At 39.2% G+C, this 26,965-nt stretch overlaps 1 protein-coding gene across 8 annotated transcripts in view; it reads left to right on the plus strand.

The window, feature by feature from the left end:
- Positions 1 to 26,965, plus strand: part of cntn4 (contactin 4) — a 727,084-nt gene that overhangs the window by 529,450 nt on the left and 170,669 nt on the right. For all 8 annotated transcript variants that reach the window (XM_008105345.2, XM_008105346.2, XM_062969727.1 and 5 more), the window contains one exon: positions 17,909 to 18,112. In XM_008105345.2, coding sequence (XP_008103552.2) covers positions 17,909 to 18,112 — 204 coding nt within the window. The remainder of the gene's footprint in view (positions 1 to 17,908; positions 18,113 to 26,965) is intronic.

Genomic DNA, 26,965 nt, shown 5'->3' on the forward strand with positions numbered 1-26,965 from the left:
CAAGTGAGCTATGCACACATTTACACTTTTGTGGTGCATTTCCCCATTCAGGTTAGTAGAAAACTTCCAGTAATTTATTTGTACTCTGGTAGCACTACACATCTTTTTCATCCTTAGTGTATGTATCTTCACAGAGCAAGAGACAAGCAAAATACATTTCCATTTCATTAATAATAAATAATAAATACATTTTTTAAACAAAAAAAAACCACATTCATCTTATTTCTGTCTTTTCTTCCCTTGCCCTCTATTATGTTTTCTGCATCTTGAGTAGCTACTAGCAATCCTTCCTATTGTCCTTCTGTACTAATTTACGGAGGCACATCTCCCAAGAAATGGTTACACTATATAATATTGACTGCATTTCCATATAGCACTAAATTGTGTTTACATTTATGAGAATGAGGCCACTCTTTTATCTGGAACAGGCATAAGAAAGTGATAGGAAGCTTTAAAATAACTGCAGCATAATATGTCATCCAAGCATGAAACTGTAGTTAATCTTAACTACAGTTAGTGAAAAACAAGCCAGCTTTATAGACTATGATGAAGTTGATTTGTTTCCACTATCATACAGTTTTTCAGGTTCAGATGGCATGGTCATTAATCTAGAATGGGAAAAAATGGCTTCCAAATTTCACAGCTGTCTCAGAGAGAAAGGAGAATGAAAGAACCTGGAAGACTGGAAAAAGTCTAGAGATGTCCTAACAATGTTAAAATGGCTAAGCATTGTATCTGAACCAGCCAATTGTGTATTTGCTAGTAAACCATCTGCTCTCCATGGCTAGAATCCTCTTGGCTCTGATGAGAAAGCTATTCTATGGTGGAAGACGCATCAGTGACAAGACCAAAATGCTACAGGGACAGAGATGTTAAGGAAAAGGGGGAGAAAATGAACAGGAACAGATTTTCTACTTGACTTCCATTTTACTCCTCTGATATCCACTGGGGTTGGGTTTTAGGGTCTCCTGTGGATGCTGAAATTCATGGATAATCAAGTCCCATTACAATGGCTTAGTAAAATGACAAATTTAGGTTTGCTTTTGGCAGTTAAAATGTTTTTCCCAAGGTGTGGATGCAGAATCCATGGGTATGGACAAGTGATTACATCAGTCTTTTTGCATTCCTTCTCAAAAGAAAGCACCCAGAGCACGCAGAGCAGAGTTAGCAGTAGTGGAAGAAGCAGACTGTCAGCTCCAGACCACTGTCTTCTCCAGTGTATGACTTTCAGGAGCATCGATATTTGATACTAAGGTCCCCTGGGTAGGGTGGTTTCGATAACAACTGCCTGTCTTGTGGCTTAGGACATTGTCCAAGGGTGCTTCCAGATATATATTAAACCCGCTCTGATGCCAACTTAAGTCCCCACACCGTGGGAAAACAAATGGTTTTTTTCATGGATTGTCCCCATTGCAGAGAAGTGACTACTGCGCTGGAATGGAGGAAACCCAAATTCCCCCCTAAAACCTTCAAAATTAAATAAAAACTTACCAGGACACCATTATGCCTCTCTGGAGATTCCTGGTGCATACCAATGTTGTGTCAGGAAGTGGGGGGAGGTGCCATCCTTGTTTCTCCAGGCCCACAGGGCCTGAAGAAGTGAATTGGCCTGTGCAGACTGACCACTTAGTAGTCCCAGGACTGCCCAGGGGTCAGTCCCAACACGGCCCATACTTCATAAGACCTGGGTCTTTCAGGAAGGTCAGGGTCTAATGGAGTCATTTGGACAACTTCAGTTAAAATGCAAGAGATCACGCATTTTGGGCCCTGTCTGAATGGGTCCCTTCACATCCTTTTAAGTCAAATCGCCTCCCATTGGAAAAGATGGTGATATTCTGGCCAATATCCTTCTCCTGCTGAACCACTAGGTGTGTAATGTTCATCAGCCAACTTCTAAGTCTAAAGCTGAAGAAGTTTGGAGATCTGACAATATTTAATGATGTTGGAAACTGCAAGATGTTGATACTTTAAGTTAAACATATTTTTCTCATCATGTTATCTTGAAAGTGTGTGCTGTTTATTGATTATTGATCATTGCAATTTTAATACCTGGGAAGTAAGAGAAATTTGTATGAGCTGAAACAAGAAGTAGATCCCCATGTTTCTGAAGGTCAAAATAATTGGTTACCTTGCTGTAATAGTTGTTTCTAAATCATGAAAGTCAATGTCAGTTATAGAATCTATATCAATATCTATATACAATATAAAAGGGAAAATATGTATGCGTGTGTGTGACTAGGATGCCCACTTACACAGACAGGCTCCCACTTCCACAAACAGATATAACTCCCACCACTCAGGAGACACCAATGACCCTCCAATGACATTGTGGGTTGTAGTGTGTGCCATGAACATGTACAAGAGCCCTGCCAATGTCCTCCACAAACACAATACTGTCCACCACCCAGTGAATGCTTTCATTCGGGGACAATTTCCTCCTAGATTTTATGTTTTTTCTCTACCACAGACAGCTCAGTGTTTCTTACTCTCTCCATTGGTGTAGAATGTGCATGATCTCACCCACTGCCTCTCTCATAACCCTTTCCTACTCTTCTCTATGACACACATCAAACAGAGAAAAATTGATCGGCAACTGAACATATTGGAGGGGTTTGGGGGACTGACTCAACATGAGGAAGTTATAGTTCAGCCTGCACAGATGATGGACCTGGGCCACATTTGGCACACAGAATCCCCATGATGAACAGCAAATATTGGAGAGGTTTGGGGGGAAATTGACCTTGATGTGTAGGAGTTGTAGGTACTGGGATTTGTAGTTCACCTGCATCAAAGAGCCCTCTGAATCCCACCAGCGATTGACTTGGAACTATCTCAGCACACAGATCCCACATGACCAACAAATACTGTAGGCCTTTGGGGGATGTATAGAAGTTGTAGTTCACCTACATCCGGACGGCAGTGTGAACCAAATCTAGACCAAATTTTGCACACAGACCCAACATGGCCAAGTTTGAATTTCTGGGAATTGCAATTCACCAACATCCTTATGCATTTTCTAATGGGACATTACTAAAAAAACAAAAGCAAAGACTTTTCCCTAATAAATAGCATTGCTAATTACCAAACATCCAAAAACAAACAATACCTTTTTCAAATAAACCAGGTATCGCCGGGTACCCAAGCTAGTAGGATATAAAAGATAAAATTAAGATTGTTACTTCTGTACAAAATAATCTTGAGGAAATACTTCCTAGGCTGTATCCAATGTCATGCAACTGGACCTCCACTTACATACACTTGTAAGTTTTACATACTGTCAGTTTTCCATATTTTTTATCCTGCCTGTAACCCACACATCATATAAAATACCCTATAGAGCTCAGAAAAGTGAAGAATTTCTGATGTGTAAAATATTTTAAGAGCACATTCTTCTAAAATGTGGCATTGCATGATTTTTTTATTGTATTCAAGAGGAAATTAGAGACAAGCTGGCTTTGAAGACTCTAATGTGTTTAATGTTGTCAGACATTATTTAAGACTGACAATAGACAACCTGCAGACATTTAGTCAATTTACTTCATAACTTGTGGTTTTCCTTTGTTTCATCTTATACATAATACTGTACTTTAAAAAGTTATAAATTTCTGTTTGAAGAGGCTGTAAATTCCTGGGTTTTTTTTTTAAAAAATGAGTGATTATTTACAGATTAAAGCTATTATTAATGTGATTTTTCTGCTTATTGCATATTGCAATATTCCATTTTAATAACTGTTATGAATGTTCCCATTTTGTTGATAATATTAAATTTACCATTTCAATCTTCCATTTAGCTTTATAGTAAATTTAATCATTGTATTTTAATAGCTTTTCCGATAACCATTACATATTCCTTTTAAATGTGGTTAGTGGCAGGTCTATCATTTGGTGAAAATATGTTCTTTTACTACGTATTATAAAATTCTGCTAATGCCACAGGGCCTAAAATCTACTAATATGTACAGTTTTTTTGTTAGAAAGAAAACAGTAAATGAAATGTACAAGACTCAGAAATCCCCAAAAACATTACTTTGTAAATCTTCTAGTTAGGTGTTTTGGGGTTAGGTGTTTCCCTTGCTATTTTCCCCTAGATAGTCTTTTCTTCATTGACTTGCTCATTACAAGTTATAATTTCTATTTGTGCATCAAAATCTTGAAGAAATCTCCTTTATTTCAAGTGTTTCTTAATGCTGGAGGGATTCAGCTTATGTCATTACCTAGACATTGTGTTTTTTATTTGAATAGTATAGCCTGTGTTACTGTGGTTATTGTTTAATTTGTCTTCTTTAATGGGACCCCTTGAGCTATCCTCTGTATCATCGTTCTTGCAAAATGCCTTAGGTCAGTGGTTCTCAACCTTACTAATGCCACGACCCCTTAATACAGTTCCTCATGTTGTGGTGACCTCCAACCATAAATTTATTTTCATTGCTACTTCATAATTGTAATTTTGCTACTGTTATTGATCATAATGTAAATATCTGATATGCAGGATGTATTTTCATTCACTGGAACAAATTTGGAACAAATACCCGATACGCCCAAATTTGAATATTGGTGGGGTTTGGGATGGATTGATTTTGTAATTTGGGAATTGTAGTTACTAGGATTTATAGATCACCTAAAATCAAAGAGCATTCTGATCACCACCAATAATGTAATTGCACCAAACTTGGCACATAGAACTCTCATGACCAACAGAATATACTGGAAAGGTCTGTGGGCATTCACCTTAAGTTTTGGAGTTGTAGTTCACCTACATCCAGAGAGCACTGTGGACACCAACAATGATGGATCTGAACCAAACTTGGCATGAATACTCAATATACCCAAATGTTGGTGAAAGTTGGGGAAAATGGAGCTTGACATTTTGGAGTTGTAGTTGCTGTGATCTATAATTCACCTACAACCAAAGAGCCCCTTGAACCCCACCAATGATAGAATTGGGCCAAACTTCCCACACAGAACCGTCATAACCAACAGAAAATGCTGTAGGAATCTGGGAGGAATTGACAGTCTTTTAGGGGAGATATAGTTCCCCTACATACAGAGACCACTGTGAACCCAAATAACGATGGATCTGGACCAAATTTGGCACAAATACCTGATGTGCCAAAATTGAATACTGGTGAGGTTGGGGAGGGGGGTTGATTTTGTCATTTGGGAGTTGTAGTTGCTGGGATTTATAGCTAACCTACAATCTAAGAGCACTCTGAACTCAGCCCACAATGGATTTCCACCAAATGTGGCACACTACCTATATTGTCAACATTGAATACCAGTGGGTTGGAGGGGGCTGTTTTTGAAGTCTGGGAGTTGTAGTTCAACCACATTGACAGAGCAATGTGCACCCAACTGATGGATCAGGTCCAAATTTGGCACAAATACTCAATATGCCCAACTTTGAATACTGGTGGGGTTTGGTGGGGAGGGGACTGACCCAACATGATGACAATTGTAGTTCTCCCTGCATCCAGAGAATCCTGTGGCCCCCACCTATGATGAATCTGAACCAAATTGGACACACAGACCCAATATGGCCAACTGTTCCTAAGACCATTAGAAATATGTGTTTTCTGATGGTCTTTGGAGACCGCCTGACCCCCTCCCCACGACCCCCCAGGGGTCCTGACCCCCAGGTTGAGAAACGCTGCCTTAGATGTAGGTGATGAATTGAAAGTAGGAGGCCATGGAGGAGAAAGACATTTAATCAGTTATTCTTACATTGAGAAGAAAAATAGACACATCTGCACTGTAGAATTAGAGTAGTTTGACGCTGGCATGGCTGTGTGCTATGGAATAATGGGAGTAGTAGTTTTACAAGGTCTTTAGCCATCTCTGTCAAAGTTATGTCGTAACGAGAAGGTTATTAAGGCTTCGCCCCAAAACTTTGGGCAACTTTTGTTCCCAGCGCTTCTTCCCTCTTATTTTTTACCTTGGCATCCAACAAATATGGGAAGATTAAATAATTACACATTACTTTCCAATTAGTAGCCTTTAGATTCTTCCAGGAGACACCCTCCTTTCTTTTTGGTGTTACAGGATAATACAGCCACTATTATGCAATTACCTAAAGTCTAGCATTGAAAGTCAGTTTATTGTTTTCACTGCCACTTCACAGGAAATAGTTTCGAATCTCTGCATTGCAAATAAATATTGGAGGCCACTTCAAATCATACAGAAAAAAAGGCATTGTGATTCAAAGCTTTCATGCAAACTGCATAAAAGACCCAGGGATGTGCTGAACACATTAGAACCAGAGGTGTGTGTGTGTGTGGGGGGGGGGGAGTTGTATCCAAATCAAAATGGAAAGGCATTCTGCCTGGATTGTTCTGTCATGGATACAAATGCTGCTGAAGGTGATGGATTTTTTTTTTCATCCAGTCTTTCAAAAGAAAAGAAAAAAGGAAGGAGACAGAAGGGAAAATGTGAAAAATACTTTGAAGACATCTTGTCAAACAAGTAATAGCACAAAGAACCATTTCATTTTTTGTGGATAGACATTTAAATTCTATGCATATATGTAAACCTCAAAAAATGAAAATAGTCTATGCTTCTTCTCCACCTCAGCAAATATCAGTTTGCTACCACATAACAGGGGAAAGTAGCCCTACACTATGTGTGTAAAGTATGTGTACTTAAAAGCTCTCAAATATTTATCTCATGTCTATTGCAAAAAAAAATCTTTACAAGTACGTTGAGTTTAATTTGCCTAAAACATAAAGTTCAAGGCGGCAAGATTTCTAATGGTCATGTCTACTCAGAACATGAAATAATTCATTCATGTGCTTGAGTCCATACTAGTAAGACTTTTCCATGATCATGGATTCTAATAAAGAATTTTACTTGCAGACTGATGTATATCGTATAACAGAATCCTTCAGTTAGCACTAGGGATGTGCATGGTGCTGTTTTCAAAATGGGATTGGGAAAATTTGGCTGATCCAGCAAACAAATGCCTGGAAACAGGGAAGGCAATGGGGCTCAAATTAACTCAGCAAAAATGGACCACATGGCAGCGGATAACGGCTACTTTAAGTTGAACCATGGCAGCAGCCAAGCACATGTGGAGGTTTCCTCCCTTAGTCTTGCCTGAGTCAATCTGTGCAAAAAGTGGATCATGTGTCTTTTTGCCAAGCTGGTTTACGTATATATACCAAGGTGAGTTCCATGTTCTATCTCAGTGCCATAGCTGCTTAGGATCACTTCTGTTTGGACTCAATACCAATCTTTTCCTTTGGCAATGTAATTAAATTTTCTTAGTTTAATATCTTTCAGTCCTTCCTTTTTTTACTATTTCACTAGGGAAAAGAGGGTGGACATGCATTTGGGAGGTTGTGCTTTTTTTTTGGAGATTTGTTTACATATATTTTTTTTACCTTTGTGGGGTGATTAGTCAAGGGAGAGGATAGCCTGACTCCCTTGAGTTCCCCATGGGGAGAATTCAATCCCTCCCTAGATCTATCTTCTTGCTTGTGTACTCTGTCCTGCATCTTCCTCCCCCCCCCCAGTTTTTTGAAAAACATTATTACAAAAAAAAGCAATTTCTTCTTGTTCACCTCTTTGACTGATTCATTTATTCTGCTCCGCTGTTCTACCTTCTAGCTTGTGTGTACTCCCGCACCGTTTCACCTGATTTGTGTGTGTGCATGTGTGTATGTAACCTCTAGCTCCGCAGATGTTTTGGCCTTCATTTCCCAGAAATCCTAACAGCTGGTAAACTGGCTGGGATTTCTGGGAGTTGTAGGCCAAAACACCTGGGGACCCACAGGGTGAGAACCACTGCTCTAGCTAGTGTGTACTCCTGCACCAGTCTAGCAACCTTCCCTCCCTCCCCAACAAACAATTATTTTTTTAAAAAAGAAATATTTTAAAAGTCCTTGTAAGTTGTTTGTTCACCTCTTTTACTCTCTCTTTTATTTTTTGTGGCTTCTGTGTGTGTGAATTTTGATATGACCCATGGATAAATCAAGGGTTATTCCATGGAGAGGGGAAAGTACCAAAACTTAATCACTGGAAAGTTGGCCCAAGTTTTTAGGGTTGACGTTTTGACTATCATTTCAAGACATACATGAGCATAAAGCAAATTAATTCAATTCTGTTATTACCATCATCAATGTTATCAACATTTTTCCAGAAGCTGATATTCTATGTTGTTTCAAATGAATCTATTTCAAAGGAATCTAAATGAATAAAGAAATATCCAAAGTAAGATGAAAAAAACAAGGAAGTCTTGGTTGTGTAGCAGAATTTTTATTTAAGAGTTATTGATGTATTCAAGCACACGTGATAAATGTATTCAATGGAGAGAATCTAATAGGGACTGTTGGGTCTGTTTCAGATTTTTGTCTGAAATATAATAGTGTAATCTACGGTGCTAAAAGTGTTATCCAGGATTTGCCACTCTGACCAGCTCCTTTAAAGTCAAGTAATTTCATTAAGATATAATAAGCAAATACGGGTAGATTTAAATTAGTCACACTTAAGGCAAACCCACTGAAATCAATGAACATAAGTTTGCCATGCCAACTTGTTAAAATCGTTGTCTAAATCTATATCCCCAGTCCAATTGCTAATCCCATGCTTAGTAGACCCTTTGAAGCAATTGGATTTACTTCCATAAGAATCCACTTACAATATAAGGAGTTGATTTCTATGGATCTGCTCTGTTTGGGACTAGCAAGTGAGATTGGTCTATGATGGCATACCACAGATTGCAAATAAATGTTCCAGCAGAGCCAGAATTACATAAGGACAATTGTAGAGCACTCTCCTTTTGTCCAGAACTAGTACTTGTATGGCTGGCTGGTAAGGGAGATAGGAAGAACCCCAAATGCTAGAGTTAATCAGTCCACTGCAGCTGGATTTCAGATACTGCAAGTGAACCCAAGCAAATATTGACTTTCTAATCTCTATTATGGGCGTTATTATGAACATTTGTGTCTGACTGACTCCTTCACACAGGGCAAAATAGTCCTGTTTTGGTGCTTTTGCCCAGGGCTTGGATGGGGCCTATTGATCACCATCATGTAGGAGAAGCGTCAGAAGGCCCTTCCTCCTCCACCATGGGAGGAAAGTGTTTTTCGAGTATCTCAAATGGAGCTACCTGCACTTTCCTCCCCTTTTCCTCATATGATAGGGGGAAGGGCATCAGGGTAATGCACATTGCCGCGCGTTGCTGCTTTTTCTCCCACCTGATATTTACATCTTGGATTTTCTCAATATCTCTCATTTCTCTCCCAGTTTTGTTCTCAGAATAAGCCTGTTGGGTTGAGAAATTATTCCTGGTGCAATTTTATCCAATAGGGTGAGTCTAAGCAGAGATGCCAAAATGTTTTCAATGCAAGAGTGAAGCTCACTATTAGTAGTTGAGTCATTACTAATTTTAGCTATTTGCTTTTCTAAGTAGCAAGCTAGGAGAGGGGGGTAAAAATTAATTTTTGGGAGATATGTGAAACTTACTTTTTACTAGACAAATCTAGTTTGCAGTGATTTTTTCCCTAAGTGGCAAGTGGCATTGAATTGTGATTTTCTGATGAATTGGTCAAGTTTAAGAGCATCTCAGTGCACCCCTTCCTAGAATTGCAAGACCTCAAGATAATAGTGCACATGATGGTAACCTCAAGGTTGGATTTCTGCAATGTTCTCTACATTGGGCTGCCTCTGTACCGACGTCAGACAGATTGGTTACTAGAACATCTAGGAGTCAACATATTGCACTCAAGACACAGGTACTCCTAGTCAGTCAAAAGGCAGATAAGGGAATAGGGATCCAGCTTGTGCTGGATGGGGTTACACTCCCCCTGAAGACACGGGTCCACAGTTTAGGGGTTTTCTTGCACTCAGTGCTGAACCTGGAGGCCCAGGTGTTGGCAGTGGCCAAGAGAGCCTTTGCACAATTAAAATTTGTGCACCAACTGTGCCTGTTCCTTGAAAAGCCGGATCTGGCCATGGTGGTACATGCCTTAGTTACATCCTGTCTGGATTACTGGAACACGCTGTACGTGGGGCTGCCTCTGAAGAGTGCTTGGAAACTTCAGCTGGTCCAAAGAGCTGCAGCCAGGTTGCTAATTAGGGTTGGCTACAGGGAGCAGACAACCCCCGTTACAGCAGCTCCACTGCGGCCAGCCTTACTGAACACAATTCAAAGTGCTGGCCTTTAAGGCCCTGTACAGCTCAGGTCCATGCTATTTGGCTGACCACATCCTCTTGTACAAACTTTCTGAGACCCTAAGATATTCGGGAGAGGCCCTTCTCTTGGCCCCACCTCCATCTCAAGCTCAGTTGGTGAGAACGAGAGGGGGGGGGCTTCTCGGTGTCTGTCTCTCAATTGTGGAACTCCCTTCTTCCCAGAGAAGCCAGAATGCCCCCCTCCCTGCTGCCCTTCCAGTAACAGGCTAAAACCTTGTTATTCAGACAGGCTTTTATTTTGACAAAGAAGGTTCTAAGATCAATTCAGGGAGTACTGTATTGTTTAGCTTTGTATATGTTTTAATGGATTTTAACTGAATTTTTAATACTATTACATTTAATTCTCTTTTAATGTTTGCATATTTGTATATTTTAAATTATGTGATCATACTTTTAATGTAAGCCACTTTATGTCTCTTTTGGGAGAGATAAAGCAGGATATAAATAAGCATGATGAGTATATAGTATATAACTTTATTACGGTCCATGGACCCACAGCTGTTAAGTGAATAGCATACAAGAGTTTACAGAACAGTCAAACTGGGGAAATTGCTAAACAAATGCAAACTACACAATGTCAGCTAATAACCTGATCAGAGACTCTTTGATCAGCAAGGCTCTTTCTCAGCCTTGCTGCCACTGCAAGGAACTTTGCCACCATGAGGGTCACCTCATGGTACTTATCCTCCATCAGATATCTGATCTTCCCTTGCGGGGCATGGTCAGACAATTGAGTCAGGATTGGGTGAATGAGTTGACCTCATTGGGCTGAGTAATACCAGCTTTGCAACAAGATGTGTTCTAATGATTCTATTTCATTTCCACCGCACGGGCACAATCTTTGGGAGTAGAGGATACCAGATAGTATGCCATTTAGCAGCTCTGATAGAAGAACATTTAGTCTTGCTTTTCATGATGATGATGATGATGATGATGTCACTCCACAGGTTGCCAATCATTTTCTGGGCAAATTACACATTGTTGGTTTTTACCTTTAAAGCTCCACATGGTTTTGGGCCCAGGTTACCTACAGGGTCACCTCTTCCTGTACAATAAACAGTCCCCTCTACTCCAGCTAACCAGAACCCAACTGACAACTGTCACCCAGAGGACCTTTTGCATCGGCCACCCCAAGATTGTGGAATGACCTGTTGGAAGACCTTCAACAGCTAAAAGAGCTGATAGAATTTAAAACACAATTAAAGACCTATGACTTCCAGCGGGCCTTCCTAATTTATTTTAAACTCTGAAATTTACCTTTACATTTTATTAGTATTTGTGTTTTAAACTGTGTTCTATGTTTTTGATATATGTATTTTATGGACTTTGGTTTTATCTATGCATTATAACTATGTTGCATGAGGACTGGTAGATAACAAATAAAATTTAGTTGTAGAAGAAAAAGATCCCAAGGTGAATACAATGATTTGCAGAATTCTAACCCTTTGAGAAAGGGGGATAAAATAGCACATGAACTGATAAATTAAGTACCAGGAATTAATAAATAGAGGTGTATTACATGCTGGAGTTTAGAAGCTGGTTTTCTAGTATTGCGTGATAGAAGGACCAAGGCATGCAACAAAAATCACTACCAACCCCCTTTCCCCCTATAGTTCAACGTATTCCGAACCATTGGAGTGTCTGGGTTCAAAGTCTGCATTCCCCTTGCTTGACCTGCCTGCCACTCTGATTTCCATTTCTTCTAATTCCTACTAATTTACTTCATCCTTACCAAGGCGACTGCTCTCCTGCCCCTTGTCTTCTGATATTCTTTCTCAGTTGACTTTTTGCACAACTTATTCTCTGAACTCTTTGGGCTTTGTGTCTGTGTTCCACTTCTTCCTTGACCTGACTGCCTACTCTGATTCCCTGACTCCTCATTTCTGTTAATTTGCTTCATTCCCACCAAGGCTGCTCCTCTTCTGCCACCTCTTCTTCCACCCCTTCTTCCATGACCTACCTGCCTGTTCCATTTTTTGAGTGACAGGAGAGAAGCAACGTTGCTGGAGATGAAGCACATTACCAGGGATGAGAACGAATTGGAGGAGGCAGGCAGGTCAAGAAGGAAGTGGAACACAAGACTCCAAGTTCAGAGAGCAAGTTAGGCAAAAGAAACTGCCAAGAAAGAGCAATATAGTTGTCATTTTATACTGCTAACATGCACAACTTTAGGGCTACTCCATTCTCCCCTTTTAAATGTTGAATCATTGAAGTGCTTATAAAAACTGCATAGTTTTAATATAGGTGGACAAGTTTATCTTGAAGAGTGGCTATTTTGCTATACCAAGAACCAAATAATAATCACTATCATCCTGAAACTTCCCATGTACTGTTACCACCTCATCAGTTTTTCCTGTGTGCTTGGGAACACTAAATTCTAACCACCATTGGGCATAGTTAAATACCCTTCCCATCCCTATTTCTTATATAGTCTTACATAAAAGTCTTCCTTTTCCATAGTTCTTTAAAAATGAAGTTGGCCATATCTTAAACATTTCATTCGTCAGAAAGAAAATGCCTTGTAGTCCATTTCTTTTCAATCTTTTTCAGGAGTGGGCAGTTTTGGAATTAAAAAAAACCAGGGAAAAATCTCTTTTCTCAGTGGAGGGAAAGACGGAGTTTTTCAGATTTCTAACCTTTTCCCCATTCCATCACTTGTGGGCTTTTCCCTGTTTAAAATTCAGTCCTTGGGCTGTACCACAATCCAGGTTATTTTGTGGGCTATTTTGCATGCATGCCTTTGGTTCTAGCCCTTCTCCAGAATTATCATTCATTATCATTATTATAAGTTTGTTTCTAGAATTAAAGTTCTGAAGGCATGGAAAAGAGGGTTGACAAAGCATACGTTTTGTTTGTATGTTCACTGCCTGGACGACTATATGAAAAACTCTATGCATATAGCAAAGCAAGGAGATAAAGCAAGGAGAAAGAAGGAGATAAAGATACAAAAATGCTGTCTCACATAAATGCATCTGGTTCTAAATAGCACCCTTTTGTTTTACTGAAAATTTTAAAAATGAAAGTCTGTATGAAGTTATATTCCCAGACTTTTCAGAGAAATGTTGACAGCATAGATGCTGATGCTATCTGAGAAGCCATAAATTGCTGTGCTGCTGTGTGTACATCCTCAGTATTGGCAGACACCTTGTTGTTGTTATAAGTTCTAATAGTATTTCAGTTCCTCACCAGACTTGCCAAAAGCCATTTTGTGCTGTATTTTAAGTGTCTGTTTACTCGGTTGTTACAAATTGCCTATGGGACAGGAACTGCCTGTCACTTCCAGAGCAATTAGTATGTGAAGCCTTATCAGAAGAAATCTGTCAAGTTTGAACAGACACAAATAGCACATAAGCATCTCTGAGGAAATCAAAATGAGTATTTTACAGTATATACTTACATGCTGCTATTACTGCATTCAGTCAGACTTTAGTTTACACATTCTGTGTTTCTCTTGATACACTGAACAATATAAATGCCTATAATTTAGGGTATATTTTTGCATACTGCCTGATATGTAAAATAATAAATGCCTATAATTTGAAGTATACATACCATCCAGTGTCTAAGCTAATACCTGTACGAATTATTTCTAAAATATTAAATGTAAATTAAATTAGATTTTTAAAATAGCCAGCTAATGTCTTATAAATGAACATGATTGTTATTTGACTGTTTCTTCATATCATTTGGTATCCTTCTGGGTCATCTCACTGAGATGGGACTGGGAGGCACTGTTTTACTGTGCCTCCAGTGCCTCCTGGAGGGCCGTACCCAAAAGGTGGTGCTGGAGTACTCCTGTTCGAACCCCTGGCCATTGCCCTGTGGGGTTCCTCAGAGTTCTGTTTTGTCCCCTGTACTGATTAACATATCCATGAAACTGTTGGGAGAGGTCATCCGGAGTTTGGGAGTTCGGTGCCACCTATATGCAGATGACATCCAAGTCTACTACTCCTTTCCACTTAATGCCAGGGAAGCTATCATGACTGTCACCAGTAATGGACTGGATAAGGGCAAACAAATTGAAACTTAATCCAGACAAAACAGAAGTACTCCTGGTCAGTCAGAAGGCAGACCAGGGAATAGGGATCCGGCCGGTTCTGGATGGGCTCACACCCCCCCTGAAGACACAGGTCCACAGTTTGGGTGTCCTCCTGGACTCAGCACTGAACCTGAAAGCCCAGGTATCTATGGTGGCCAGGAGGACCTTTTCACAAGTAAACTTGTGCATCAACTGTGCCTGTTCCTTGAGAAGCCAGAACTCGCCACAGTGGTACATGCCTTAGTTACATCCCATCTGGTTTACTATAACACAGTCTATCTGGGGCTGCCTCTGAAAAGTGCTTGGAAACTTCATGTGGTCCAAAGAGCTGCAGCGAGGTTGCTCACTGGAGCTGGCTAAAGGGAGCGGACAACCCTCCTGTTGCAGCAGCTCCACTGGCTGCCAGTCTGTCTCAGGGCACAATTCCAAGTCCTGGTTATTACCTTTAAAGTCCTAAATAGTTCAGGTCCAGACTATTTGGCTAACCACATCCCCTTATACGAATCTGCCCGGGCCCTGAGATCTTCTGGAGATGCCCTTTTCTCAGTCCCACCTCCATCTCAAGCTCGGTTGGTGGGGATGAGAGAGCGGGCCTTTCTTCTCAGTGGCTGCCCCTCAACTCTGGAACTCCCTACCCAAGGAAGCCAGAATGGCCCCCTCCCTGCTGTCCTTCCAGCAGCAGGCTAAAAACTTTTTATTCAAACAGGAATCTAAAGAAGAAGATTTTAAAGATCGTGTCAAGGGCTGCTGTTGTTTTATATGCTTTTATGGATTTAACCTGAATTGTTTTTAATATTAATGATTTTAATACTGTTTTAATATTTGTATATTGGTATATTTTAAGTTGTATGGACACAATGATTTCTAAAACCACTCTATATAAGTTTCTTTTAAAATGGATTTGATTTCAAAACACAAGGATATTATCATACATCAATTCATATCACAAGTACACTTGTTACATAAAATCCAAAATGACTGCATCAGTCACCCTAAACTGACTCACCATAAATAGTAGATCTTATGTTACTATCCCTTGGGAGGTGATAAAAGAAAACTGTGGTCTGTGGTGACATATTGTGGGTGGTAAACCTGTGAATATACTTATGCAGCATCTCTTCTCCTTGGGGCTGGCCCCAGATTTTTTTTCTGTGTTAGGCAAAGGACCAGATTGTGCCTCAACCCACATACAGAAGTTGACTGAACTGAATATTGAATCTTCCTTCAATACTGGTGTTAGAGTAGCATTTCCTATCACAGCTGAGTATGCCAAACCAGTTTAGGGGATCAGGATAGGGTATGTGGTACATACAGAGAGTCCTGTTTTTGAAGGAGGATGGGGAAGGAGAAGGAGAAGAAGAAGAGGAAGATAATAGGAAGAAGAAGAAGGGGAGAAGAAAGAAGAGAAGGGGAACATATCAGTAGTGCCTGTTGCATAGTTTCATTACATCCATTTCAGTGGGCTGTGAACTCCATTGGAAAAAACTCCACCCAAAGGATCATAGATTTCAAGCAAATTCTCCAGCAACCCTTTGTAAATGTGAAGAGGGTGGGTGAATGGACCATTTTTATTGTTGTCTAACAGGTCTCTGAGTCCAGATGCTTGTTTTCTGTGGGATCTGTGGAGAATAACTGAAAGCTTTTCTTTAAAACAACAAAATGAAACTCTCTTAGCACACAAAAGTAGGAAAGGCTGCCTACTGTTGCCAGCATTTATAGGAAACAAGTTAATTGTTTGGCAAGTGTAAATTAAAACAAAAACTAATGCTAATTACTTGCAGAAAAAATTAAGCCTGCTGAGAAGTGCTACCTTGTTTACTAGGAGTATCCTCTTGACATCAGCATGGGGTTGCTCGTAATTAGATGCACATGTGTAAATACAATGATTAGATAGTCCCATATAAACATAATTATCATATCTTCCTAAAAGTCTATGAAGATGGTCTCCAGCCTTGTGGGGGGTTTGTTATGATAAAAGCCCGACAATCTGCATGCCTTCATTCTTTGTTGGTAAACAATGAAACAACTGAACATGATGGAGTCTACACAAGCTCTAGTGAAATGAATAGTAGTTATGTAACAAATCTGCTTGGTGGACTGAGACCAGTGTATTTTTAAGCATCACAATGGCTGAGGTCAATTGCTGTTAATACTCATTAGAGAGTATTAAAATAAGAATATACATTTTTTCATTGTAATTAGCTTCCTTCCAATGAAATGGTAACATCTTATGGTTCTTTAATTTCCTGATTATTTCCAGGATGTTTGGAATATTATTCTTATATTAATACAGTGAGGTGATAGTAAAATAATCAAAGCACTAGATTTTGCTTATAAAACCTAATCCACCTGTCCCTTTTTTGGATAATTTCCAAAGATAAATTACAAATTTGGGGATATTATTTAATCAATCATAATGCAGATGATGGCCTCTTCATTTTTTCCCTAACACTCCTGGGCCTATCAAACTACATCTGATGAAGGAAACAGTTGGGGAACATGAAACAAATATGTACCCCTAAGATCGGTCATTATCGTACTGTCAAGACATGCTTCTTTCAGTACTAAATCTTCTCTTTATTCTGAGACAGTGAGATATGAGCACTAATCAAATGCCACCTGAAAACATTATTAACAACACATTGTGTTTCTGAATTTTACAGGTTTCCGAAATTAAACAAATATCCTTATGTAAACTATTCTAATTTTTTTATCTAGACCTGAATCCTATTCTAACCAGGATAAGTCTATTGAATAAATTGGGTTTACAAAAACATGGACTCCACATTGAACCATTGATTCAAAACATCCACTCTGTTTGGGACCAGAAATAAATCCCCCTCTTTTGGGAGGTGGGTGCAATATGGTCAGTGATGGCTTACCCATGTAGCTCACCTCCTGAAGACAGGGCTGCCATGTAAATGTTTGCAAGGCATCCCCATCTCCAGGAGCCAGGTTCAGCACCGGCAGTGATTATTCACCTCCCCTGTCCAGCTAATTGAAGATGTCCATAGAATGACCCCATCTTCAGGACCATCAATGTGGAGGTCTGACTATTTCTTTTTCAAATATTTACGTTAATTGAATTTTAGACTCAGAGCTCATTCACACAACCAAGGATCTTTTGGCAAACATTAAGCTGTTTGGTCTAGCATGTTACTCACTTGAATGAATATAGGTGTTCTAGATATTGGGTAGAGATAGATAAACAACTGTCTGAACATTTGCCAAACCATTAATTTAACCATTTTAAATAGCCATTTCATTTCTGAAAGTGCATACCCTACAGATACACTGATGTCATTCTGTGCCATCATTTTTGACTTAGGGCGAACCCTAGCATGAGATTTTCTTGGCAAGATTTGTTTAGTGATTAGTCACCCCCCCCCCCAACAAGGCTGACAAATTGTGACATGGTCACTCGGTGGGTTTCCATGGATGAGCAGAAATTCCAACCCTGGTCTCCAATGTACTGGTCCATTGCTCATTATAAACACATTTAAGATTAAATTGTCTTACTTGATAGAATTTTTGTGGCGTTTTACAAAAAATGAAGGATTTCAGTAACAATGCATTTTGTTTATTTTATAATCTCATCTTCTCTTGTACAATGAGAAAATGGAAATTGTTCTATTGGATTAATGCTACCAATACAAATAACACTGTTATTTTTATTTTCAGAACTAATCTATGCCTGGATCTTTAATGAATACCCATCGTTTGTGCACCAAGATAATCGCCGCTTTGTTTCTCAAGAGACTGGAAATTTATACATAGCTAAAGTGGAGAAATCTGATGTGGGGAATTACACATGTGTGGTGACAAATAGTGTGACCAACAACAGAGTGCTGGGACCTACAACACCTTTAATCCTGAGAAATGATGGTATGAGTTTCCTTAAATTTTAAACTTTCATGTCCAGGTGGAAAATAAGTAGGAAAGAGTGTAGTTCAAAAGACTGGTTTTACTTACAGTAATTACTGTAAAAGTTATAATGGTATCATGTATTGACTAGAATTTTCCTGCTGAAACAAGAGCATTTAAATTCATATTCTCATTCACTAAGAAATTCATTGGGATAATGTTTGACTTATCTCTTCCATGTAAAACTGCTTGAGCAGGATATAAATGTGAAAAATTTGATTAATTAAAATATAATCTATTTTATTTAAGTAGCATTGACCAACCTTATTTCATATTTAGAATGTATTTTCCTTAGCAATTGCGCTTAGTTTGGTACGTTGTTATTATGTGGAAGTGCTGCTTTATGTTTGCACTGGGAAGTGTCACTAGCATTAATTGGATACTTCCACATGTTTAGTTGGTGATTCATATTTGTAATTTGTGTAGCACTTTTGACTGATCAAATAATTTTGCATATTTTATCTCAGTAGTCCGTAAAAATAATTTTGGTCATACATAATTGGAATCCTGAATGATCATGAGAATTTCATGTGTATGATAAAGAAATAAAGTACTGAATAAGTAATACTTCAGGGTCGCACTCCCCCTGAAGACACAGGTTCGCAGTCTGGGTGTGATCCTGGACTCATTGCTGAGCCTGGAGCCCCAGGTCTCGGCGGTGGCCAGGGGAGCATTTGCACAGCTCCACCTTGTGCGCCAGCTGCGCCCGTTCCTTGGGAGGTCTGACTTGGCCACGGTGGTCCACGCTCTGGTTACATCCCGTTTGGATTAATGCAACGCACTCTACGTGGGGCTGCCTTTGAAGATGGCCCGGAAGCTTCAATTAGTACAACGAGCGGCAGCCAGACTTATAACTGGAGTGGCGTACAGGGAGCACACCACTCCTCTGTTGCGTCAGCTTCACTGGCTGCCAATATGCTACTGAGCCCAATTCAAAGTGCTGGTTTTGGCCTACAAAGCTCTAAACGGTTCCGGTCCAACTTACCTATCCGAACGTATATGCTCCTATGAGCCCATGAGAACTTTAAGATCATCTGGGGAGGCCCTGCTCTCGGTCCCACCTGCCTCACAAGTGCAGCTGGTGGGAACGAGAGATAGGGCCTTCTCGGTGGTGACTCCTTGGCTGTGGAACTCCCTCCCCAGGGACATCCGGCAGGCTCCATCCCTTCTGAGATTTAGAAAAATGGTGAAGACCTGGTTTTGCGAACAAGCATTTAATGAATGAATTATGATGGCTTTAACTCGGTCCGGATTAAGGTTTACGTGCAAGGTTTATGTGGATGAATGGATTAAATATTTTTATTGTACTGTTTTAAATGTATTTATTGGATTATTTTAAATTGATTGTTTTAATTGTTATGTTTTATTTTTGTATACCGGCATTGAATTTGCCAGATTGTGAGCCGCCCTGAGTCCCTTCGGGTGAGAAGGGCAGCATAGAAATGATGGAAATAAATAAATAAATAAAATAAGTCGAGAGGAGTGGAGGGAATCAATGCTTCTTTTAGTTTCTTATGGAATGGACCAAGCTCTTGCCTTTCACCACTCTACACAGAGAAGGGAATCATCCCTTTTTATATATAAGAATTATGGTACATTACTTATATTGACCTGTGGGTAAGATGGTCACAGTATTTTGAGTTGATTTTTTACTAAGGTTTTTAGACTTATACATGAATTTGTAAAGTATTTTGACTTTGTGCTGTTGCAGGTGGAGGTATGACACACTTTCTTCTGAAGCATCACTGAGAATCTCAGATTTATTGTTTCCTAGAAAGGAACAGTGGGACTAATATTTCATAGTACTCTTGAAGCAATATTGAAATACGATGATTGACTGTAGCGGGGACTATAAAGTGCATTACCATGAGCTCTTCTGTAAAGAATTCCTGTTTTGCACCCACTTTACTATAGTTACAATCGTCTTCCTGAACTCATTGTTACAATTGTTCTTGAAATGTACTTAGAGTGCATTTTACTTTTTATTAGATACGCTGGAAAACTTTGCTGAGTTCAGCAGGAAAGTTCAAGCAACATTCATTTCATCACAAATTGATCAGATTTTTCTGGGACTGAAGTGTTAGTACAATTGAAGATATGTTAAATGTGGGTTTTTAAAAATGAGATGTCACAGAATAACCTGAGACCTTTTTTTTTGTAATTACCGGTAAATGTGCTTCACAGGAGTGTTCATTCGGTTTAGTTTGGTCAGAAGCCAAGTGTCTTCACACCTAACTTTCAGGAATACAAAGAACAAAAAGCCAAAGGATAGAAACGATAAAATGTGTATATAACAGCCAGCTGACAGCTACATCTGGATTACCTCTATTTAAATTGAGTATGGCATGTCCAGTGCATCTCAATATATATGACAGATGATTTTCATTAGAGCATTTCATCATTAAATTAGTAGACTAAGAGGCAAATTCATCAATGTATAATGTCCCAATTACATGAATAAGTGTAACATAGAGAAAGTTCATGATGTTCTTCTCCCACTAAATGTAAAATATACAAAACTGTGCAATTCATCACTTTGATGTTGCACGTGCTGCTTAGAACTACTTTCCTCTCCTAATTATGATAAGTATATGAAGGAAAATTGGTACTAAAAAGATCTGGATATTTATTGACCAAAATTTGCCATCTGTGCTGAAGGGAGGGAGATTATTGACCCATTCCCATCTGTGTCTTCCATCCACGATGCAATATTTGCATAATTATTCAGAATTTAGTTATTATGTGATACTAAGTGTACCTCAGTTAACAAAGTAGATGTGGTCCTGGACTTTACTTATTTGGCAGAAACTTTGATACTACAGGTAGACATGAAATAAGAATGGAGGTAGGTCCCTACACTGCAAAACCAAATAAGCATTCCACATGTTTGAGTAAAAGGCTTCTTTTTCAAAAACTAATAATGTGTAAAATCAAAGAACTAGACCTTTCATTATTGAACAAAAATGCATTTTCTAAAGGCCATATGAAAGCTTATTTCAAATAAATCCCAAGCACATATTTTTTTTCTTTTAACAGCCTTTACTTTTTGGCCTACAACTCCCAGAAATCCCAGCCAGTTTACCAGCTGTTAGGATTGCTGGGAGTTGAAAGCCAAAAACATCTGGGGACCCCAGCTTGAGAACCACTGCTATATAGAATTCTCTAAGCTATCATAGAACTCCATTATTTCCCAGGTCAGATATTTTTGAGTCATTTACTGAAAGCATAATGTTACACCCCAAAACTGAAAGTCTGTCTTTATCTAGCCCTTCTTCACCAGCCTCCCAATGCTAGTGTGGAAAAAGTTCTTCCAGCTGGATAGAAAAGAAGACAAGAGTGGGGTTCCATAAATAGATTTTGTAAACACAGGCTTATTTATAGGAAATGTTGATAACTGATCTATATTGCCTTGTTATCCGATGAATAAGGGCAACACTACACATTCTGCCATATCACACCTTCCATATGTATTTCAAGTTACCAGTGAATAAGAGTCTCCATCAAGATGAGGACCATGGTTTTTAAATCTGCCTTAGAGCGTGGAATGTAAATCTTCCTCATCTCCTACAACATGCTATTTGGCATTAATAGAAAGCTGCCGTTGATCCCCGTGCCCTATTGCATTCAGGGAAATTTCCACTGGCACTGCAGCACTGCATAGAAGTGCAAGCTTTCCCCCGTCCCATGATGTATAATCTGGTTTTGCTTCTTGATCCAGTTTTCTGTTCTTTAGCTATTATTTCTAATAATAATAATAATAATAATAATAAGAAGAAGAAGAAGAAGAAGACCTTTATTTTTGTACCGCGCCTCCATCTCCCCAAGGGGACTCAGAGCAGCTTACATGGGGATGAGCCCAATCAACATCATAGAATATAATCACATTAAAATACATACATCGTATCATAAAACAGAATGAAACAAAAAACAATTATGAACAATATAGCAGTTGTGTGTAACACCCCTTAGCAGCGTGAACACTGGAAACCAACATGGAGGCCAATAAACAATCTAATATCTTTATTAAAGCAATAAAGATTCTAAGCAAAAATAAGCAGAGTATATAGTCCAGCAGTTGACCTTTTAGAGAAGATCAAAATTAGTCCAATAAAATGAAGCTATATGTCCAGTATTAGAGTCCAAAGTCTATAATCCAAATAACCGAAACACACTCAAACTCTTTGGAAGTTTGAGTGGGGAAAGAGCAAGGTTTCACAGGGAGATTCTTGAAGTAAAGTCCAGAACAAGGATTCAAGGCTAGGCAAGGTATTTCGTGGTGGATCTGAAATGCAGTCCAAACTTGGCAAGGAGTGGAACGCAACTCCCGGTCTACTCGTGAGTAAGCGCACCGGAGGGCCGCTTGGAAGCTCAGGAACAAGAAACGATGTTCTTCAATGAATAGTCACATTGACACCGCGATAGGGAAAACCCAGTGCAGAACTTTTATGGAAGTTCAAGAGCTCCCCCCAAGCAGGTGTTTAACTCCCCAAATCTTCCCAGAGAACGGAGCTGTTTCAACATCGTACCAGATGCCTGCCTCCCCGAAACTTCTCAAGGGAAATGGTTTAGCTACAATCGCCTCTCTCCGCTAATCTCGCGCTTCTCCTTAAAATCTGCCTTTGGGAGCGATCTGTTTTGATAAAAGCCTTCCTATCAAACACCAAGCTTTCCGGAGAAACAGGCTCTGTTTAAAGGGTATCTCTAATTGGTTCTGGCACGAAAATGTCAACAGGAGACATCTGGAAAGGAACAGAATCTTGCTGAGATGGAAAAAAGCCCAAATCCTCTTCAGTTTGATCTATGATGGCTGCGGGGTCATGGGCCAAAGGTGCCTGAGACATCACATTGTGATAGAATAAAAACATTCTCAAACCAACCACCAATGAGCCTGTAATAAAGTCCATTCCTAGGCATGGATGGGCGGGCTGGCGCAACTCACTTTTGAAAATAGGGCTAATGGACAAAGTGCATAAGTCCAATGAGTAGGGGTTAGCAATGTAAAATGAGGAATAATATCTTGGGTAGAGGAGAACAGTAAAATGCAAGGACAGATTTCAAATACTGATTGGAGCCAGGTTATTTAGGGGATTGTCTAGTAAAATACGCAGCAGAACATCCACGTTTTAAATTCTAATAGGGGTGTGGTGGGATGGAAATAGAACTGACATAGAAGGGAGAACTTCCCATTTAATATACATGCAGAGCTTGGAAACTGATTCCTTTGGATTTTGGCTCCCTGATCACCAAAATAACATGGCTATTCCCATTTAAGATACTGACCATGTTAGTAGGCTGTTTTGCTTGTTATTGTCTAGAAATGTACAATTTCCAATCTCTGTGGTTTCTAACTTTGACACAGCGGAGATTGATGAACTGAACCACATTCTAGCAACACAAGAGTATGCAGGTATTTAGGAAACGTAGACATTTCCATCACAGAAAATGGCAGTGGCTTAACTGTTAGAAAATCCGTGGAAAAGGTGTTTTAAATGACAATATCTTAAGTCAGTCGCAAAGCTATGCTATACATCTTTACCCAGTTCAGTTTAGTGGGACTTAACTGTCAGGAACGTGCTGCTGCATTCTTAAAAGCCTGTCCCCTCTCCTCCTCCTTTCTCTCCCAACCACCGTGCAAAACCAGTCATCTATAAATAGCTGTGTCCCACACATGACTGGTCCATTATGCTTTTAATTCTGCACCTTGGCCTGCCTCTCAAGGCTACTAAAATGTAAAACTTTAGATGTCACTTTAGTGCTTCTGGGAAGCAATATTTCAATCTCTGGTTGCCTTAAATTGGTCTGTTTCCTTCTATTGCATGGCACAATCAGAAAGTGCTCCTTCACCCATTAGTCGGGCATTTTCAATACCAGCTAGCATTTTCTCCACAGGGAACTACAATATATCAAAAATGGGGGCAGCCAAGCAATGATAAGAGTAGACTTTTTTTTTTGTTTAGACAGTTCCGTGGATCAATATTAGACCCGTTTGTGGTTTCCCTGCAGAGACGATATTTATTTCATTGTGACAAAAAGAGGATAAAAGGCAACCTATGTAGTATAAAATCTTTAAAAATAGACTTTGCTCATACCCTTCTATAGTAAGACTTGCTTTCATGTTTAGACTTGCTTTCTACCATTTGTCCTCAGTATACTTGCAGGCAGTCTTCGATTTGCCCATAAGTTCCTGGAGTAATCAGTGTTCAAAAAACTAGTAACAGCAGCAGAGGGAAGTCATGGCTTTAAAAACATATTGTACCTGGTAATCTCTATCCTTGTTACTTTCACTGCACACGACAACTTGTTGACCACATCTCTCCTTTGATTTTTTTGTGTGTGTTTCCACTCATGATTTGGAGACAGAGCTGTTAGCTTTCCATCCATGCTGGGAAAGGAAGAACCTAAGCTGTAGCTTATCCTTTTGCTCTAGGCTTGTCTTTTGAAAGGCAGTCCCTTGCAACTACATCATTTTGTCACAAGTGCCACAGACTTTGCATCTGGAAAACAATGTGAGCCCCTCACAAACACACACACACTTACATACGTACATATAATTTACATCTTATCCTGGGACTCAACAGGGCTAATACTAAAATGAACAAAACCAGTATGAGTCAAAGTATAACACAGATGAATGAAAGCCACTTTTAAAGCAGTTAAAAACACATCAGCTGAAATGGGAAAGAATAGAAGTAAAACAAAAGGCAGCAGTAGCCTGGATTAAAAGCCCCTGTCCCTCAGCAACCCAGACAAAGTGCCAAGGGCTTGTCTGAATGAAAAGGTCTTTGCCTGCCTGCAGAACAAAAGCGGAAAGTCTGTACAACCTGCATCAATATGTCTGGAACATAAAAATCTAGCTGTAGCCCATGTAAAAAACATCCCCACTAGCTGTTCTTGTTTATTTATTCATCATCCATTCATTTATTATATCATTCATTATATCCAAAGATCTCAAAACAGTGCACTGTATCATCTATTTAAGATGATAAATAACAATAATTTAAAAAGTTTAGGATATACAGGTTGAGTATCCCTTATCTGAAATGCCTGGGACCAGAACTATTCTGTTTCAGATTTCGGAATATTGTGCACATGCATAATGAGATATATTGGAGATGGGGACCAAATCTAAATCCAAAATTCATTCATATTTCCTGTGTACCTTATATGCATAACCTGACAATACTTTTATACATAATATTTGTAATAATCTTGTACATCATATAAAGTTTGTGTACACTGAATTATTACAAAGCAGAATTGTTCACTATCTAAGCCACCTGCTTGGAGAGTTTAGGATTCTGGCATATTCTGGATTTTGGAATTCTGAATAAGAGGTGTTCAGTTAGTTAATTAATTTGGATCTCGATCAAGAGAGAAAAGTGGGATACTATTATAAATGACTTAAGACCACACAATTTAAAATAAAGCTGGCTGTGGCACATGTACATGTACAAATAGATAAAATCAATTAGGGCTACAGTGGCTTAAATATGTAAAAGCCTTGTTTCAACTTGGCAGTGTCATGACACACTGATCCCAGCTGAGGGTATTCCATAGTCAGGGTGCTACATCCAACAAAGTCCTCTCCCATGTCTTCCTACACGTGTTTCCTCCAGTGATGGGACACACAGGAGGGGCTTTCCACCAGATTTCCAGACAAGTGTAAATAGGAAGAACCACTCCCTAAAGCATTATGGATTTTTACTTTTTTAAAAAAGAAATGAGACATATTTGATAGAAGTGTGTGTGTGTAGTTCTCGCAGTTGACGACAAGGTGTTTTTGTGTGATCTGAGTTGGATCCCAGTAAAAAGGCTATCATTTCATACCTTTTAAAAGTTGTGGATGAGGACACAAATGCTCTTCTTTGCTTTTCTAGCATGCATCTACAAAAAAAAGAAGAAGAAGAAGAAGAGAAAGAAAGAAGGGAAGGAAGGCAATCAAGCAAGCTCTGCCAATTTGTATTGTGATTGCCAGCCTAGTCTTTCTTTTTCAGCACAAGTGAATTATTTTTACAAACACAATGGCTTGTTCTCCTTTATAAATTACCTGTAGATCAAATCCATTTTTAGAAGGTCTCTAATGGCAAGAAAGGCAGGCTGCCTTCCCTTGAACATGTGCTGATTCTCATGGCACTCTTCAACTCTTAGGACTGCTGTTCCTCACTGCCAGGTTTTATTGTTTGGCTTCCATGGTTGCTGTCCATTCCTGGTTTTCATAGGCTTTGCTGTCATTGTAATGGGTTCTTTTCAAAAGGTGACTCGATTACGGAATTTAATCTATTCTAAAATAGACTGCAGAGAACCTAAAAAAACTACCTTTTTTGAACCGCATCTCTCCAAATAGCCACTTAAGCAACTTGGCAACCTCCAGATGTTAGGGTCTAGGACTCCCATAAGTCTAAACCAGTGTAGCAAGCAACAGCTGAACTACCAGAAAAAAACATTTGGAAAGCATCTGCTTGTCTAGCCTAGGGAATAAAAATAGATATCTCTTTGCTGAAGAGAAGAGAAAATTAATACTTTTGTAACTAGGGAAATTAGGTCACAAATAAATCAGCAGCTACCTAAGATATAATCTCATCCCATTTTTTTGTAAATTCCTATCCAAATCATTTGATTTATATTCAATCATTCTTGGTTTGGAATTCCATTAGTTACTCCTTGCTAATTAATATGTTGAATAGTGATTCAACACTGGGGTCCCATCTATACTGCTATATAATGAAGGTTCATAATGCAGTTTAACTGTATTGAACTGAATTATATGTCAGGGTAGACTCATATCATGCAGTTCAATGCAGTTAAATTGCATTA

Source organism: Anolis carolinensis, chromosome 2, assembly GCF_035594765.1.
Source record: "Anolis carolinensis isolate JA03-04 chromosome 2, rAnoCar3.1.pri, whole genome shotgun sequence".
Classification (NCBI taxonomy): Eukaryota; Metazoa; Chordata; class Lepidosauria; order Squamata; family Dactyloidae; genus Anolis; species Anolis carolinensis.